General features: G+C 41.8%; 2 protein-coding genes across 3 annotated transcripts in view; both read right to left on the bottom strand.

Moving 5' to 3' along the window:
* The window catches only part of rngtt.S (RNA guanylyltransferase and 5'-phosphatase), a 157,255-nt gene extending 155,238 nt beyond the window's left edge, over window positions 1–2,017 (bottom strand). Inside the window, exon 1 of one of the 2 annotated variants that reach the window (XM_041563968.1) lies at window positions 1,860–2,017. In XM_041563968.1, coding sequence (XP_041419902.1) covers window positions 1,860–1,923 — 64 coding nt within the window. In that variant the 5' untranslated portion in view covers window positions 1,924–2,017. 2 annotated transcript variants of the gene reach the window in all.
* Window positions 2,018–15,664: 13,647 nt separating this feature from the next.
* The window catches only part of LOC108717975 (serine/arginine-rich splicing factor 12), a 20,932-nt gene continuing 19,716 nt past the window's right edge, over window positions 15,665–16,880 (bottom strand). The window contains exon 5 of the mRNA XM_018265448.2: window positions 15,665–16,819. Coding sequence (XP_018120937.1) covers window positions 16,480–16,819 — 340 coding nt within the window. The 3' untranslated portion in view covers window positions 15,665–16,479. The remainder of the gene's footprint in view (window positions 16,820–16,880) is intronic.

Below are 16,880 nucleotides of genomic sequence, written 5' to 3'. Positions count from 1 at the left end.
AAAGCATTTTACAATTGGGGTGCCAAAAGTTAGGCACCCCCAAGTGACTATTTTACTTACCTGACACCCCGGGCCGGTGCTCCGATCAGCAGAAAACCGCACCGGCCTGGGGGTTTTCTAGTGAGCAGCACGGAGAGATCCTCTTCCTGCTTCATCGGTTTTCCTGGGGCAGACGCATGTGCAGTTGAGCGAAACAGCCAGCTTTTTAGCTAAAGTCCGGCTTTCTGCTATACTGCGCATGTACAACTGTGTGAAGACTCAAAGAAGCAGGAAGAGGATCTCTCCATGTTGGTGGCTAGAAGAACCCCAGGCCGCTGCAGTTTTCTGCTGATAGGGGTGTCAGGTAAGTAAACGTAGTGACTTGGGGGTAAAATGCTATTCCTTTACCCTTAAGAAACACTTACATTTTTTGTTGTTACTGTTCCTTTAAATAACTTAAGGTCCTGATGATCTGCCAAGACAGAATAGCAGTGGGGCAGTTTCAAACTCTATTCTTATCAGCCTTAAAAAGGAACTTACATTTCAGAAAGCTTGTTATGAAGTTATTACACTGTTGGATGGACATATTATTCTTGTTAGGGATGTTAAGCCAATTGCCTTCCAGTAGTTATTCAACTTTATATCAGAACCCTAACAACAACTTTAGGGCCACAGGTTAAACATGGCTGATATACCTAGCAAGGTACACATTAATATTTCTTTATTGACCAGGGCACCTTTTTATTTCAATCCGGCCTTGGCTGTAACGGCACTGAAGCAGATATTACTGTTGCTGCTCCAGTTATTATCCAGATATTACTGGCCCTGCTTCCAGTTTAAATATGGCAGAGCCAGTGTGAAGACTGGGAGGAAGCTTCTGACTGCATGTACGTCAAACAGATCAGCTTCTTCAATGCTTGTGGGATGGAGCCCCTTAAAAAGATTCTGCTCTGGGACATAGGGACTTTTAGATACACAATAGCTTGATAAAAAGATAATATACACCCTTAGGGTAGGGACACACTGGGCGATTTGGGGAGATTTAGTCGCCTGGCGACTAATCGCCGCGACTTTCCACGACCAATCTTCCCCGAATGCCTCCCCTCGCTCTGCGCCTGGCTAAAATGAAAAATCGCCTGCGCTAATCACACGCGGCGATTCGTTTTCCGAAGTCGCCCGAAGTTTCCTCGTGAGGCAACTTCGGGCGATTTCGGAAAACGAATCGCCGTGTGTGATTAGCGCCGGCGACTTTTCATTTTATCCAGGCGCAGAGTGAGGGGAGGCTTTCGGGGAGAAAAGTCGCTGCGATTAGTCGCCAGGCGACTAAATCTCCCCAAATCGCCCAGTGTGTCCCTACCCTTATTCCACAAAACTCTATAGTGTGGGCTTGTCTCCAAAGAGTGCAATTACAGAACTGTTTTATTGACATTTAGTTCTCCCTTGGGAGTCACTATGGCAAGACCACTGTTTCCTTATCTCTTCTGCCTGACACACTGCCAAAATATCACTATCAACCTTTTCCCTGACTATGCACATTCAGTAGAAAGCCAGTGATGGACTGGACCCATGTTATATACAGACACTTGCTCTATACGATCAGTTTAGTTATGACTGCTGCTGGCGCAATCCTTCCACTAAAATACAATGTTTGGATGTTAAAAACGAAAGATTACTCTGTGAAATAAAATTCCTAACCAGACCTGATGTAAATGTTAACAAATAAAGGAGTTATTCGCTGTTCTTAAGCACAGGAGTGAACCAATCCTGCTCAAGCTGCATTTCTCTTGTTCTTGTTAAACTACAACTCCCGTCATCCCCATACCGTAAACAGATGCACACGGAGAATACACAGACAGTACACAAGTAAAGCCAATTCTTACCTGCAACAGGCTGTCCCCTCCGGGGACAGTTCAGCCACCTAGGTGGTATTTTGTTGTGTGCCATGCTAAATCCTTGCGGTGGCTGCTAGTTCCAAGTTGAAAATGGGCCCGGTGACGTCACCGTCACGTGACATGACTCAGGCATGTGATCCTACCATGTGACCGAGCTGTAGTGGAGCGGTATATTCAAATATGCGAAATCCCTGAATCCTTCCATTGTGGCAGGCTGCGTCTTCGTAGGACCTGCGACTTCCTTCTCGGAGTTGCCGATTCGTAGGTGGATTGAAGGTTTCGTACAGCAAAGTTTTGAGTTAGTTCACTGTAATTGTAATGTTCGTATGGGGTTGCACTGTTCTGGATGCTCATATGGAGGGGGGTTGTTGTGCCTCGGAATGTATGGGGGGGGTCATGTGCCTCTGTATCTTTGTGTGGTTTGGGGGGGGTAACTCACTGTGCCTTGGACTAATTGGGGGGTCACTATGTCTCAGAATCTTTGGGGGGTCACTGTTCTTCTGGATGTTTGTGGGGGGGGGGTCACTGTGCCTCTGGATGTTTGTGGGGGGGGTCACTGTGCCTCTGGATGTTTGTGGGGGGTCACTGTGCCTCTGGATGTTTGTGGGGGGGTCACTGTGCCTCTGGATGTTTGTGGGGGGTCACTGTGCCTCTGGATGTTTGTGGGGGGTCACTGTGCCTCTGGATTTTTGTGGGGGGGGTCACTGTTATATTTTGGGTAGCCGAGGATAAGCAGAGTATAACAGTGCTTTATTAGCAGAGTCATGCAGGTATTATATAACAGTAAGCTTAAACACTAACACACTCAAGCTGTGCAGAAAGTCCTGTGCACAGTAACACCCGCAGGCCTTTTGTATAAACACCACATATTCCCCCTATAGTAGGAAAGCATTTGGGCAAATGTAATAAACAGCAATAATAAAACAGTATACATATTAAAGCAATATTATGCATCCTTTACATCACATAGTCTTTGGTCCATGCAGGTAGTTTTCTTATTCTCTAAGTACGCCTTATAGGTTCACTTTCTTCAGGCCTATTACAGTTGGTAACAGGAGTAGGAAAATGTCCTTCATCAAATGGAGCTTCTCCAAAGTCATATCTAACAGGCGCAAGATGACTTGCATTCCATATGCGTCCATCAGACAGTTCATATGTGTATGGTCCTCTCTGGCATCTCACTTCAAGTGGTGTAGTAAATTTAGAGTGTCCTTGTTTCAGTATTCCTGGTTTCTTAATTCTGACTAAAGACCCAGGCTGAAAGTGCACTTCTCTTGCACCACGTTTTCAGTCAGTATAAGTCTAGCATTTGGCTTGGTGACGTTTCACAATGTCCGCAGTAGATGATTTTGTAGGAACAGTATTTGGTGGAAGTTTGATGTCTGCAATGTGTAACTTAGTGTGCATCTGTCTGCCATGTAATAATTCAGCTGGAGATGATTGGGTTGTTGCATGGCACGTTGCTCTGTAGTTATGTAGGAACTCTGTTGTAAACACTTTCCAAGATTTCCCAGTAAGATTTGCTGTCAGTAGTGCTTCTTTCAAACTTCTGTTGAATCTCTCGATTTCTCCATTTGCTTGTGGGTAATACACTGAAGATTTCCTATGCACAATATTCCTCTCTATCGATAGCAAGTTTTTCCCATGCTGAATCAGGAAATGGTACTGGTTTTACATCTGGTCTCAACTTAACTTTGTGTACAAAGTTCTTTGCCCAACGCAGTGAAGTGTGGCCCAACCCAGTGAAATTTTAGACACTGGCTGTGTGGCAGGCACTGGTGCTGTAGTAATGAGACCATCAACTAATTGTAGGTTTAATGCAGCAAAGAGATCCCTTCCAAGTATAGCAGTACCCTTATTCACAATATAAAATTCACATTTTGCAGTATTTGATTCAAATTGTACAGTCACTGGCAAGCAACCAAGCAAAGGGATTGGATCCTTGAAAGGGATCCTGTCTTTGGAAAACATGTTTTTTTCAAAACGCATCAGTTAATAGTGCTTCTCCAGCAGAATTCTGCACTGAAATCCATTTCTCAAAAGAGCAAACTGATTTTTTTTTATATTCAATTTTGAAATCTGACATGGGGCTAGATATTTTGTCAATTTCCCAGCTGCCCCCAGTCATGTGACTTGTGCCTGCACTTTAGGAGAGAAATGCTTTCTGGCAGGCTGCTGGTTTTCCTTCTCAATGTAACTGAATGTGTCAGTGGGCCCTGGATTTTATTATTGAGTGCTGTTCTTAGATCTACCAGGCAGCTGCTATCTTGTGTTAGGGAGCTGCTATCTGGTTACCTTCCCATTGTTCTTTTGTGTGGCTGCTGGGGGGGAAAGGGAGGGGGTGATATCACTCTAACTTGCAGTACAGCAGTAAAGAGTGATTGAAGTTTATCAGAGCACAAGTCACATGACTTGGGGCAGCTGGGAAATTGACAATATGTCTAGCCCCATGTCAGATTTCAAAATTGAATATAAAAAAATCTGTTTGCTCTTTTGAGAAATGGATTTCAATGCAGCATTCTGCTGGAGCAGCACTATTAACTGATTAATTTTGAGAAAATTTTTTTTTTCCCATGACAGTATCCCTTTAAGTAACTGACCAGTTTCAGGGCAGGTGCAACAAGAGGATCTTCTGCAAAGTATTTCAAGAAAATATCCTTTGGTAGTATAGAAACAGCTGAACCTGTATCAAGCATCAGGTTAATGGAGTGTCCCTTGTCAGCAGAAGCAGTACTGACAGTGCATATAAACTTGTCTGGAATAAATGTATCAGCTTTATCCACACTTAATACTGTAACATTTGTAGTAGTGACTTCATGAACATCTTTAGCAGAACTACGCCAGATCTTAGCAAATGTCCTACTTTTGTGCATCAGCGACACAGTTTAGCTTTTGCAGGACATGTAACTTGATTTGCAGTTTGTTGTGTTGAACCACAGCAAAGCAGTATTTTCTATTTGTATTTGCTGCACAGTTTTGCAGTGTAGATGAATCCCTTTCCTTAGCACTGTATTTTGCCTGTGACTGTGCATTATTAGGCCACAGTGTTGAATTCACAGTCTGTACATTCCCAGCAGTTCCCTGACTGAGAGTTTTAGCCTCTGCTACTGCTGTTTCAATTTGGCTAACAACTGTAATAGCCTTTGCAAGGGTTAAATCCTGCTCTAGGAGCAGTCTCTCTCTAATGAGAGGTGAGTTTGTTTTTTCCACTATTTGGTCTCATAGCATTTCATCTGTGAGGTTCCCAAACTCACAGGTAACAACCAGCTCTCTCAAAGCTGCTACAAATTGTTCTGTAGATTCGTCATTACGTTGTCCACGTTGGCAGAATTTATAACTTTCAGCAACCACATTTACTCTTGGCATGAAAAAGTTCTTTATAGCAGTATAGCAGTAAGAGCAGTTTCATCAGGTAATGGTAATGTATAGAATAAACGTTGTCCCTCATACGGATCCAAGCAGTAAAGTGTATGGTAGGCTCACCAGGGTTTGGAAGAAAAGCTGCAGGCTGCTGCAGAGATCACTGTGCTTCTGGATTTTGTGGGGGGTCACTTTGCCTCTGGGTTTTTGTATGTGGGGGGGTCACTGTGCCTCTGGATTTTTGTGGGGGGTCACTGTGCTTCTGGATGTTTGTGGGGGGATCACTGTGCCTCTGGATTTTTTGGGGGGGTCACTGTGCCTCTGGATTTTTGTATGTGGGGGGGTCACTGTGCCTCTGGATTTTGTATGTGGGGGGTCACTGTGCCTCTGGATTTTTGTATGTGGGGGGGTCACTGTGCCTCTGGATTTTTGTATGTGGGGGGGTCACTGTGCCTCTGGATTTTTGTATGTGGGGGGGTCACTGTGCCTCTGGATTTTTGTATGTGGGGGGGTCACTGTGCCTCTGGATTTTTGTATGTGGGGGGTCACTGTGCCTCTGGATTTTTGTATGTGGGGGGGTCACTGTGCCTCTGGATTTTTGTATGTGGGGGGGTCACTGTGCCTCTGGATTTTTGTATGTGGGGGGGTCACTGTGCCTCTGGATTTTTGTATGTGGGGGGTCACTGTGCCTCTGGATTGTTGGGGGTCACTGTGCCTCTGGATTTTTGTATGTGGGGGGGTCACTGTGCCTCTGGATTTTTGTATGTGGGGGGGTCACTGTGCCTCTGGATTTTTGTATGTGTGGGGGTCACTGTGCCTCTGGATTTTTGTTGGTTGGGTCACTGTGCCTCTCGATCTTTGTGTGGTTTGGGGGGGGGTCCGTGTGCCTCTGGATGCTCGTGGGGTTTACTGTGCCTTTGCTCGTGGGGGGGTCGCTGTGCCTCTGGATGTTTGTGAGGAGGGATGGTTACTGATCATGTCAATGCAGGTGTTGTGGGGGGTTACCAGGGCCGGATTTGTATGTATGGCACCCCTAGGCCGGCCACGGTCATTCCGGTCTGCCCCTTTCCTGTGTGCACACGGGCACACTTCCCCTGTCTTTATCTGCACTGAGGACTGTTTGCGCCTGGTGAGTAACTGTAGGAGATTTGCCATGTGGGCAGTTCTCGGGGAGCATGACACCATACGCCCGGGCCTTTGTGGGTGTTACTGAGTTTCTGGATGCTGGGTGGGTTTCAGTGTGACTCATTGCTTGGGGTGCAGTGGTCACTGTTCTCTGGATGCTGTGGGGTCATCCTTTAGGGTCATAACCTTTGTGCAGGGTGTGTAATGAGGTGCTATGTGAAGTGTGACGGGGTGCTGTATATCATTAGTTTCGTTTATGACTTAACCCTTTAAATGCCACAGAACACAGAATCTATGTTCTGTGAATAAAAGCATAAAAATGTGAGGAACTAAAGCCTTTTTCTAACACAATCACTTCATTTCAGGGGCTCAAAAGTAATTGGACAATTGAGTCAAAGGCTATTTCATGGGCAGGTGTGGGCAATTCCTTTGTTAATTATACAATGGAGTTGATTTGAGGGGGATGCTTGTATGTGGAAGATTTTGCTGTGAATAAACAACATGCCAAAGGACCTCTCCATGCAGATGAAACAAGCCATCCTTAAGCTGCAAAAACAGAAAAAACCCATCCGAGAAATTGCTACAATATTAGGAGTGGCAAAATCTACAGTTTGGTACATCCTGAGAAAGAAAGAAAAAGCACAAAAATACCTGGACGTCCACGGAAGACAATAGTGGTGGATGATCGCAGAATCATTTCCATGGTGAAGAGAAACCCCTTCACAACAGCCAAACAAGCAGAAAAATCTACTCAAAAACATTTTCTATTCTTTACCACTACCTTCAAACCAACAATAATATTGGCCTGTGTCTCCAAAACCCTACTCCTGTGGCTGGAAGAAGCTCTGGAGGTTCCAGAATTTGATATGCAGTCACATCTTTCTACGGCACTTAATGCAGTATCTTCTTTGTGACACAACAATGGATATCCTACAACTGACAGCTAGGTCATCTTCGCTGTCAGTATCCGCTAGATGGGCCCTCAGGATGAAAACATGGAATGCTGACCCAGCTACCAGTCCTAGCACTCCCATTCACAGGATCTTCTCTATTCAGACCACAATTAGACTCCCTCATATCCAAAATGACATGAGGGAAGAGTAACTTCCTTCCTCAAGATAAGGGAACAAAACAGCCGTATTCCAAATCCAAACGGTCCTTTCGTTCCAACAGCTTTCCACATCAGCAAACCAATGCCAGCCTCATAGGTTGGGAAGGTGTATTGTAACACAGGACCATACAGGGCAAGTGGTCCCCCAAAGAGACCCAGCTTGATATAAATATTTTGGAGCTACGAGCAATTTATCTGTCTCTCGGCCACTGTTTCCCCACTATTACGAAACTATTCAGGAAAGGTCCAATTGGACAACGCCACCACTGTGGCGTACATCAACCACCAAGGAGGCACCTGAAGCAAAGGCACGTGGACAGAGGTTAAACAAATTCTCATTTGGCAGAACCCAATTACTGTCACCTTTCAGAAGTTTACATCCCAGGGCAACTCAACTGACAGGCTGATTTCCTCAGCCACCACTTCCTGGACCCAGGAGAATGGGCCCTTCACAAGGAGGTGTTCCAAAAAATAGACCTAATGGTGTCCAGGTTCAAACACCAGGTCCAACAGTTCTGCTCCAGGGCAATCTTTAATGGTAGATGCAATGACAGCACCTTAGTATTTTATCCTAGTTTACATCTTTCCTCCAATTTCAATGATACACCCAATCATCCGTAGACTATGACTATTTCAAACAACAGTCATCGTGGTAATGCCATTTTTGCCCAGAAGACTATGGTTCTCTGAATGACCGCACCTAGCCATCACCTCCCCATGGAGGCTACCCCTCAGAGAGGACCTTCTACTTCAGGGCCAACACAGACACCCAGACCAAAAGAGGCAAAATCTGCGCACACAAAGGATTCTCAACACTGGTAACACACATGCTCCTGCATGCACATAAACCAGCAACCTCCAAAACCCACTTTTGTTTGGCACACGTTCATCTCTTGGTGCCAAAAAAAGCTGATAGACCACTTTCAATGCCAAAGCCCCCACTTGCTGGAATTCCTCCAAGATGGACTGAACAAAGATCTTGGAGTAAATTCTCTCAAAGTACAGGTGTCGGAGTTGATTTTAAATCCGCTGAAGTGACCTACTATTTGTATGCGCTAACTTCATTTTGGGACCTATAAATGCCAGATACTTTGGTAATCCTATGCACAATGGACATCAAACTTTTTGGAGGACCCCTGGAATTCATATTTAGTTGTTTTTTCTTGGTACCTAATAATACTGTGTGGGAGATAAGGTGCTGTAAATAAAAGCTTTGAGGTAATTATTTAGAATTTTAATACATTTTAAAAACGTAAAAGTTCAGACAAGCTTTGATGTTTTGTAGTTAGTTGTAGAGAGACATGGTTACCCATTTTGGATTCACCAGAATGTGTACTTTTTTTAAAAAAAAAAAGAAAAATGTTTTCCTGGGGTAAACCTACTGTTCCAGGATTTTTTGGCACTGGAATCTAAAATAATCTGATTTCTGTGTCAAAATTCACTATGTATTGCTGGGAGTTTTTGCTGTACAGAAGTCCTAAATCTCCCTAAAATGACACATATTTACTTCTTTTTTGGTATTTAGAGCTATAAATCTTTTCTCAGAGGTGGAAATACACAAAAACGCAGGCAGATTTAGATGCCTTGGTTACTCCAGAATAAAAACAGTGTATAGTTTTCCTAGGTAAACTAAAGGTACCTCCCAGAAAATGTGAGAGAACACAAAAAGTCTGGCACTGAGTACAAATAAAATGTGAAATTCTGCTGGCACTTAAAGGGTTAATTCACAGAACTTGTTACTTTTAGTTAATGTTAATTATCATTTTATTCAGTTTGTTTAGACACAAACATGCTAATAATTAATTAATTTTTTGCTATTTTACAGCTGCTATTTGAATCCCAGCATCCTGACTCTCATTTTGTCTCCATCTTTTTGTTAATTTTGTGCAGTTTACAGTGTTTTGTTGTTTTCCATTGTTTTTCAGGAATGGAAGTGCTATTCATTAAAGAAAGCTATGATTCTACTTACTGTATCCATATATTTGTTGTTTGAGCTTGCCTCCTGTTTTCATAAAATTTTTTATTAAAATTATAATTAAAACTACCTCTTCTGTTTGTAAAATTGTGTGAATTGGGTTAACATGGCTTTTAAAGGAGAAGAAAAGGTGTGGGGGTGCCAAAAGTTAGGCACCCCCAAGTTATTGTATCTACGTACCCAACACCCTGGGCCGGTGCTCCTATTAGCAGAAAACTGCACCAGCCCGGGTTATTCCAGTGAGCACCATGGAACGAACCCTGCTTCTTTCTTCAAATTTCCTGGGACAGACGCTTGCGCAGTAGAACAAAATAGCTGTTTTTTTTTTCGTTAAAGTTCAGCTTTTCACTCTACTGTGCATGCACAGCCTCAAGAAGAAAGAAGAATCAGAAAGACTATATCGCTCTGTGGTGCTCCCTGGAATAACCCCGGGCTGGTGCAGTTTTCTGCTGATCGGAGCACCGGCCAGGGGTGTGAGGTAAGTCAATACAATCACTTGGGGTGCCTAATTTTTGGCACCCCCAAGTTGAAAATGCCTTTCCTTCTGCTTTAAGCCATTATTTTCTAAAATAAAGAACACAGAGAAATGTATCATATTCATGTTAACACTTTAACATAGACCCCCTCCCTCCTCCAGCCAGCCTAGCTGCTACCCCGGGCAAATGCCCCTAACTCTTTACTTACCCCTCTGTGCAGATTCTTTTCAGCCGAGTTCACGACAGCCATCTTCTTCTCTTTGGTAATCTTCGGAATGAGACAGGCGCTTCGCCAATTTCCTTGATTTGTCAGGTTAAGGGGGAGGGGGGTCTATGTAGGGGGGGTAGGGTTTTTTTTATTAAGGGTTTGTTTCTCCTTTTCATTAGCCACTTCATTTTAAATTAAATACCAACAGTAGTGTTGCAAGACAAATGTGCTTTGGCTAGTTTCTGTGTGCAGACCCATATGGCATTGATTACACACAGATATCTGCTCCGCATGTTTGCAAAGTCTGTGCCTGTCAATGAAAATACAGGAAGGAGCAGATTGGGAGTGCATTTATCTATATACACCTGTGGAGATAAGCAGATGCATAATGTGTGCCATCCTTAGCCATGACATGGCAGCTGGTTTCTTCACTGGTGTAGCTACACTGGGAGAGAAAATAGTGATCTGCTTTCTTCTTCTTTATAGACATAGTTTGGTGTTGGCATAACAAAATCAACCCCCTCTGAGCAGAGCGGCAGTTTTGCCCTTGACATATATACACTGATTGAGAAAGCACCTGGTGTGACATCACCTGTACAGTTTCCGTGCAACCTATAATGGTGTTAGTACATATGCTCTTAACTTTTCATTGTTCTTTGCATGCCAATTGGTATTAGGTTCAAAAGTGCAAAGCATTATTTAGTAGGCTATACTAAACCAAAAGATCTGCCCAGGTCTGGACTGAGATTCAAAAGAGGCCCTGGCATTTTAAGTACACAGACCAGGTCCAGACTGGGAATCAAAATAGGCCCTGGCATTCCAATTCCACAGTGCCCCCACCACCACCACCACCAGCCCAATAAATAGTGGCTTTCTATGGCATCTTACAGCAGCCCCTCAATCATTTGACCAAACTCACAGATTGTTGGTCTGTGCCTGATGAACACCAACCATTTAGTTTTTTGTGTGCTACCACCATTAATGTTTATAACGATATACATTATTGTGATACCATGGGGCTGGTTTATAAAAAAAAAATTCAGCCCTAAGTACCACAGAAGATGGACAGACCTGGTTTATAGTATCCAGTAGAGAAGATCGGGTAGCCCATTTACAATATTCCATAGTGTTTAGCCCATTAGTATTTATTCCATAAAATAGACTAGTTTATATGGATATAGATATGGATTGGTAAGCCAACATCTCCATTTAGTTTTAAATAGGCTGATGGCGTTGTGTATAATGATTGGACCACTTGGAGAAAAGGTCCTTGGAATCCCATAGACTGGAGAAGCTGAGCCATATATGCCCAGTCTACCCGATCAAAGGCTTTCTCTGCATCTAGACTCAAAACTACCGATGGAATACCTCGAGATTGAATAATATCTATAAGATCTATCGCCCTGCAGATATTATCTCCTGCTAGCCTTCCCAACACAAACCCTACTTGATCGGCATTGATCAATCTGGGTGTAAGTGGGGCTAATCGTTGGGCTTACAGTTTAGTAAAAAAAAATTAATCGCTATTTAGAAGTGCTATGGGCCTGTAATTTCCGCATTGCGATAGATCTTTGCCCTCTTTGGGTAGACCCGCTATATAGGATGAAAGCATAGTGTTTGGTATTTGTTCTTTTCCCTGTAAGAAAATGTTAAATAATTCTGCTAAGATTGGGGCCAATATCGTCTGAAAGGTCTTAAAGTACGCGTTGGTAAACCCATCAGGCCCCGGAGATTTATTGTATCAATTTTAGCAGCTGCCTTTAATGAAACCCAGAGATTCTGCTCAGCAGGGACAAAGATAACAAATGTATCAACTAAATGTATCCATTTAGAGCAGTTTACAAGGGCTGCTTTAGAAGTGAAAAATGACAATGCTTAAACAGTCACACAGAAAGTATTAGAAGAAAATTCTTTACCGTATTCCCTGTGAACTATCTGAAACAGACTGAACTGGAAAAAGTGTTGGAAGGCGAACAACCCCTTTAAGGAGCACATGTAGCAAAAGTCTACCTAAGTGGCAGAAGCCAATGATAATGGTACTTTTGCTTTATGGTATGTGCCTGTCGAGTGGGCGTGTTTGCAAAGCACTTGATTTTTGTTCATTTTTTAATATTTATACAGTGGTGTTCAGATTAATAGCAGTTTTTTAAGTGAATAAAGCTCAATTCTTATAGAGGTATGGGACCTGTTATCTTTCTGTAATTTGGATCTTCATACCTAAGGTCTACTAAAAAATCATGTAAACATTAAATAAACCCAATAAACGGGTTTTGCTTCCTATAAGGATTAATTGTCTTATTTTGGATCAAGTATAAGGTGCTCTTATTATTAGAGAAAAATTTTGATTGGATTATAAACGAGTCTATGGGAGACGGCCTTTCCGTAATTCGGAGCTTTCTGGATAACTGGTTTCTTGATGACACGCAAATGCATTGGGAATACTGCACATTATAGTCCAAATAACACATGAAGAAAACTGCATAATTTGTGTTCTCAGAAAATGAAGAAAATTGAATATTAGGCTGTTACAAAAAATAACAGTGTCTACATTCTTCTTTACAAACTCAAACCTTCATTGTATAAACTGAAATATTTCAAGATTTTGCTTCCCTTTTAATAACTGAACTAATGTTTAGTTGTATAAACCAGTGTTTCTGAGAACTGCTGCTCATCTATGTTGCATGGAGTCCATTTCTGGCACCTGTTACATTTCACAATTCTTCTGCATTTCTTGGTTTTGCCTCAGAAATTTTTTATATCACCCCACAAGTTTTCTATTGGATTAAGGTCAAGGTATTGATCTGGCCACTCCAAAACGTCAATCTTGTTGGTCTAAAACCAAGATGTTGGTTGTTTACTGGTGTGTTTGGGGTTGTTGTCTTGTTGAAACACCAATTTCAAGGGCATTTCTTCTTCTGCATAAGACAACATGACCTCTTCAAGTATTCTGGTGTATTGAAACTGATCCATGATCCCTGGTATGCGATAAATAGGCCCAACACCATAGTGTGAGAAACATCCCCATATCATGATGCTTGCACCACCACGCTTTACTGTCTTCACAGTGTACTATGGCTTGAATTCAGTGTTTGGGGGTTGCCTGACACTGTCTGCGGCCCCTAGACTTAAAAAGAACACTCACTTTAATCAGTCCACAAAATATGGCACCATTTCTCTTTAGGCCAGTCAATGTTTTCTTTTTTTCAACAATGGTACTTTGTGGGGCTTCTTGCCAATTGCTTGGCTTCACATAGGAGTGATCTAATTGTAACAGTACTCACAGGTAACATTAGACCTTCTTTGATCTTCTTGGAGCTGATCATTAGCCGAGTCTTTGCCATTTTGGCTATTCTATCCATTTTAATGTAGTTTTCTTCAATGTCTTTCAGGTTTTCAGGGAACCCACAATGTAACCCCAATAACTTTCTCTGACATGATATAAAAGGGATGTTCCCATGTGGACATTGCTCAAAATGTTCTTGGGTTAAAAAGGGAGCCTCTTTTCAGTTACATACCCATTCTAGAAAATTTAGGATAAACACCTTGTATAACTGTCTAAATTTAAACAGTCTAATTTTGTGGTCTCTCATTGTTTGTACCTGCAAACTAGTATATATAGGGAAAACCATTTGTCCGCTAGCTAAAACAATTGGGGAACATTGGAGTAACATTAGGAGAAAAAAGGTGGGAGAAAAAGGAGAATCTTCCTATTTTTATGAACACTGCAATTCTGTACATGGAGGGAACCTTAAAGATCTGAAGTTCCTAGCGATAGATGGTGTCCCCACTCTGAAAAGAGAAGGAGCTTTTAAAGTGTAAGGAACAAAAGTGGATATTTGATATGGACACTCTACATCCGAATGGGTTAAATAGCAGATTTGAACTGGCACCTTTTTTGTGAGATATGATACATTTCAGTAAATTGTAATAGAAGACTTAAACATTACCCTTCCTTGACCCATACAGTGGAACTAAGTTGCCATCCCCTGCTTGAGACAATTTAATGGCTATAAGCGGTCAGTGTTCCCGATTTGGTTTAAATGTCTAATGCTGAAATTGTCTGTGTTCCCTTTAAGCCTAGGGTATTTAAAGTGAGAAATGACATCACTTCCGGGCTTAAGGCTGCTGAGAGTTCCAATCCGGCTGTGCCCTTGTGAAATTCCAGAACTGTATCTGGTGAGATTATTCCAACTTCTTTTTGGGGGGCCTGTGCAGCTGGCAAGGAGGAGGGAGTGGGGGACGCCCCAATATACCCCTTTGTATAATCTGCTCTCTAAATTCAGCCATCTACCGGTCAGCCTGTTTGTTATATCTAATTAAATACTCTGCACACTCCACTGCTTCAAAATCCCAGCTTTAACTTTTGGGAAATAACTTTTCTATCTTGTTGAACTACAACTCACAACCGTCTTTTTTTAAAATTTATTTTTCTCCCCAGGAAAAGTGATTGCCCACCTGGATTGTATTTATTACTGATTTTAGAATTATTTATTCATAATTTATTCACTGTTTTCTGTCCGGCCAGTGTTTTTGTGATTATATAATAAATTGTACTTTATTGGTTTTGCAGTCCACCTATTTATTTTCGTCTTTCAGGCGCCAAACGCAGGAAAAATGCAGCATGTTGCGTCTCAACCTGCGTTCGGCGCCTACACGCGCCTGTGTGAATACAGCCCCATTGGAAAAAATGTAATGCGTCTATTCCTGCGCTCCCCTGCGGCTGAACGCAGAAAACCGGAATGCAGGGGAGCGCAGCTACAACCGCTTGTGAGTAAGAGCCCTTACCAAATCAAGTATTTTCAGTGTTAAGATTTGGGTAGCTGACAGGAAGAATCATGGAGGTAAAAGTATACAGTGATGAAAAACACAGGAAGGGAGCAGCAATGATGACATTTTGTGCAGAGGACTCATATAAAACAATTTGGTGTAAGTCCTAAAATATACTCTGTAGGTCTTACACACTGGCGTATTCGCCCTGCGTTACATTTTGGATAGCAGGACTAAACGCATTGTTATTCTTAATTATGGGTGCATTCTAATGCAGCCACACACAAGTGCCGAACATAAGTGGAATGCAGCAAGGAAATGCCACTAAATAGATTTAAAAAAAGCACAAATGGTCAAAACTATTCTGCTACTGAAAGAGTTAGGCATCCGCATTAACAGGAGGTATGCTTATATTAACTCACATTTCCCTTTTAAATTTTACAGCATTCCTACTGTTCCAAAATATTGTGACCTTATGGGTTAATGATGGGAGGCCTTCTCTACATGGTTGATATTTGCTACTGAAGTTATTTCAACTGCAAGGGTGCACACCTTACCTCCACTCATAACAAAATTGTGATATTCTGTGATTTTAATAAAAGTCAGCAGATGCAGATAGGGTAACCTGTCTTCATGATCACTACACCCAATTAGCTGTTTCTAAGGTGGGTAAATTAAGATTTACTTTAAGATGATATAACAGCAGCTTTCTCCATAATACCTGTTAAAAGAATGTACATGCAAAAGAATGTGATGAGATAAAGCACACAATTTAGGTTGGAAACTTTCCGTTTATTAAAACCATTGGACAATTGAACTGTCCAACATTTTAAGTGACAGCACTTGAGGCAAAATCAAAGCATTATGAAACTACTTACTGCATCTAAACAGGACTTGACTAATGCAGAAAATACTGCAGAAAGCAACAAAACAATGGTTATGCAGCACAGGAAACAAAACAAGAGTATTTTATGCAACTTTTTCCAGAAAAAAAATTGTCAAATGCAATCCTAAAACAATCTTTAAAAAATTCTCATCTGTAAAACGTGATGCCTTAACTCTTATTGCTGAAATGAATCTCAATCTTTAGATTTAAATGTTATTTCTACACAGATGTGTACATATTTTAATAGAATGGAAATCGCACTATCCATAAATAAGAGCACTAAAATATTCAGTTGTGCCCTTATTTGTTTTTAAGCCTAGCAAACTTGCCAGATGTTGCCTTACACACATCTTCCCAAATGAAAATATTTAATTTTATCACTTCTTGATAAATACCAGGTGGCTAATCTAGAATGTAAAATAAAATGCTGGCCTATATTTTGCAGGAAAACAATTGAGAATATTTTGATACATTTAACAGTCCAATACTTACAAACTAAAAAAAAAAATTCATGTGTTCAGACCAAAAACAAAACCACACTCAAAACTATATGCCTGGGTGTTTCACATGTAACATCCTAACTTGTTTTTAAAAAGTAAGCAAGGAAGTCTAGCTGATATTGTAAACTTCTTGGCAGATAAGCAGTCTGCAAATTGTGGACAAAACTTGCAACAACCTCTACAGGGTACAAGAATGTACACTAGTCTTCGTCAGAACCAGATTGTCGGCTGTTTTTTCCCCTATAACACCGTGACCTAGACCTGGAACGGGAACGAGAATGTTTGGCTGCTTCTTTTCGTGCCAAAGAGTTAGAATGTCTTTGACGAGGAGATTTCGAGTGGGATCTAGTAGAGCCAGAACGCCTCTGGCCTGACCTGGACTTGGACCCAGAGCTAGATTGCTTTGGTGGTGAGCCAGAAGGTGATTTCTCCATTGATCTAGAGTGTCCTCTAGAGAAGGAATGTCTCTGTGGTGTCCTGGAACGCCTTTGAGGAGATTTTGAACGTGAATGACTGTAAGAATGTCTTCTGCGCCTTGATCTGATGGAAAAACAGATAAATCTTAAATAAGTGGTGTCCTACAATATAGACAGTGTGCTGT

This window comes from Xenopus laevis, chromosome 5S, assembly GCF_017654675.1.
Source record: "Xenopus laevis strain J_2021 chromosome 5S, Xenopus_laevis_v10.1, whole genome shotgun sequence".
Lineage (NCBI taxonomy): Eukaryota > Metazoa > Chordata > Amphibia > Anura > Pipidae > Xenopus > Xenopus laevis.
Note: the sequence above shows the minus strand (reverse complement) of the source record. Positions and strands in the feature narration are given on the sequence as shown.